This window comes from Centruroides sculpturatus, unplaced genomic scaffold (genome assembly GCF_000671375.1).
Source record: "Centruroides sculpturatus isolate CEXI.00-Female unplaced genomic scaffold, Cexi_2.0 scaffold2485, whole genome shotgun sequence".
Classification (NCBI taxonomy): Eukaryota; Metazoa; Arthropoda; class Arachnida; order Scorpiones; family Buthidae; genus Centruroides; species Centruroides sculpturatus.
Window position 1 is genome coordinate 29,409 of NW_019386684.1, and position 1,976 is coordinate 31,384.

Below are 1,976 nucleotides of genomic sequence, written 5' to 3' on the forward strand. Positions count from 1 at the left end.
GTATCGTTAAAAATTATTTTTTTATTTTGTACAAACAAAATAAATATATTGAAAAATATAAAAATAATAAAAAATTATAGTTCAGATGTTAATTTAGTATCAAAAACGTAAAATATTTGAGTAGCCCAAGACATAGCCAAAGATTGAAGCGCCACAGCACTGGCAAAAATTTAAATTTGCCGACTGGAATTCTTTCGGATGATTGACTTTCGGAAAATTGACGCTCTACTGTATATGCAAAATTATACCATGACTTACGCAAATTTGACTTACGTGGTTATTGCTCAGTCCCACCTATCATATAAGTTCAGGGTATTACTGTATCCTAAAGTGCTTCCAACATTTGGAAGTTATAAATGTTTTGCATCTTTTGTATTATATGCTGAGATACTCAAACTACTCTGGAAAGATTTTTGTTAAAACAAAATAATAATAAATCATTACAAAATGTTAAATCACTTTCCTGTTATGAGTTTCATTTTCCTATATTTTCTGGGAATTTTCAATAAACCACTGCCCACCTCACTGCCATCCTCTCTGAATGAATGGCAACAGTTAAATGGGACTGACTGTACTTATATATAAAACTAATTGACTGTTCTATGCATAAAATACCTTTTCATTTATATTTGTTATGGCAACTTGAACAACCGTAGTAATTAGTTTAATATACTCTTGTTCTCTGTCTTTTTTCTCCAACACCTGACTGCTATACAGAAACATCCAATGAGAAAAAGCCTTGAGAGTTGCCAGTACTTGTGCGTGACTGTTATTGGAAAATAGCAAAATTAAAATTATCCTTCAATGGATGCATCCTATATAAGTGAAGAACTTACACTTCAATAAAATCAGGCTTCAGAACAGATGGTACTGCTGTTTTCATGTCATACGGTCTCAATCTATTGCTGTAAACTGCACTTTCACACAATCTATGATTAAATACTAATGTTAAAAACTCTTAATGAAATTGAAATATACAAGTTTAATTTCTAGATTACCTGGTAACTGTTGTCTCGGCCGTTACAAACCGTTCCTCAAACACATTTCCAATGAAGTGATATTCTAGTCTTCCCAATCCTTGCAGGAGTGAAGAAAGATCTCTCAGACTGCAGTGTAACCTCCTGCACTCATTTTCTGCTGTTATCTGCAAACTGTGAATACTCCCACAGTTATTTTGTACATATCTCTCTAGACCTAGATAGATTTCTTGATTTTCATTGAATATTGAATACTGAAATAACAAAATAAAATTATTATAATGATGATAATAGAAAATGTATTTTAGTTTTTATGAAAGTATTCTGCAAAGTTTATTTATAATTACAGTTTACATATTAATTAACTATGTATACTTAAAAAATAAAAAGGGCATTAAAATTTCAATATTAAAAAAAATTACTATAAAAAATGTAAACACACTGTTTCTTGCAAAATTACTGCACATCTTAAATATTAATACATTCAATTAAATGTGCTAAATGGCAGAAATTTATGATCTAAATACTGACAAAATTTATATCAGAATCAAATTTATAATTAAAAAAAAGAGAGAAAAGAAACAAATTGTGTACTTTTTTGGCTCAAGTTTTTAATAAAATATTGTATGTCTTAATAACATATAAACAATAATTTAAGTAAATTCTGCTGATATAGAATTTTTAAGTCATTACTACTTATTTTGTCAGTTAAAATTTCTACTTCTTTCTGGGCATAGATATTATGTTTTTTATTTTTAATGCAAACATTTAAGAAAATCTTTATCACCAAAAATATTCCAAGATACATTTAATAATTTGCAGTAAAGATAAATTAAAAAAATGGTTTGTAAAATGATGATTCACTTGTGTCATATACAAAAATTTGGATTTTGTAGTAAAAATACTGTTATCAGTAAGATGTATAGAAAAACTTACCAATAGAGTAAAAACTTCAGCAGGTAATAAATCAGCAACTCTTGCTATGGTATTTAGACACTG

The 1,976-nt window shown here is 28.2% G+C and overlaps 1 protein-coding gene across 1 annotated transcript in view; it reads right to left on the minus strand.

The window, feature by feature from the left end:
- Positions 1–1,970, minus strand: part of LOC111615558 (exportin-6-B-like) — a 6,812-nt gene extending 4,842 nt beyond the window's left edge. The window contains exons 1-4 of the mRNA XM_023356961.1: positions 1,914–1,970; positions 999–1,231; positions 837–929; positions 616–766 (exon numbers count right to left, since the gene is read on the minus strand). Of these exons, the coding sequence (XP_023212729.1) occupies positions 616–766; positions 837–883 (198 nt within the window). The 5' untranslated portion in view covers positions 884–929; positions 999–1,231; positions 1,914–1,970. The remainder of the gene's footprint in view (positions 1–615; positions 767–836; positions 930–998; positions 1,232–1,913) is intronic.
- Positions 1,971–1,976: the final 6 nt, after the last annotated feature.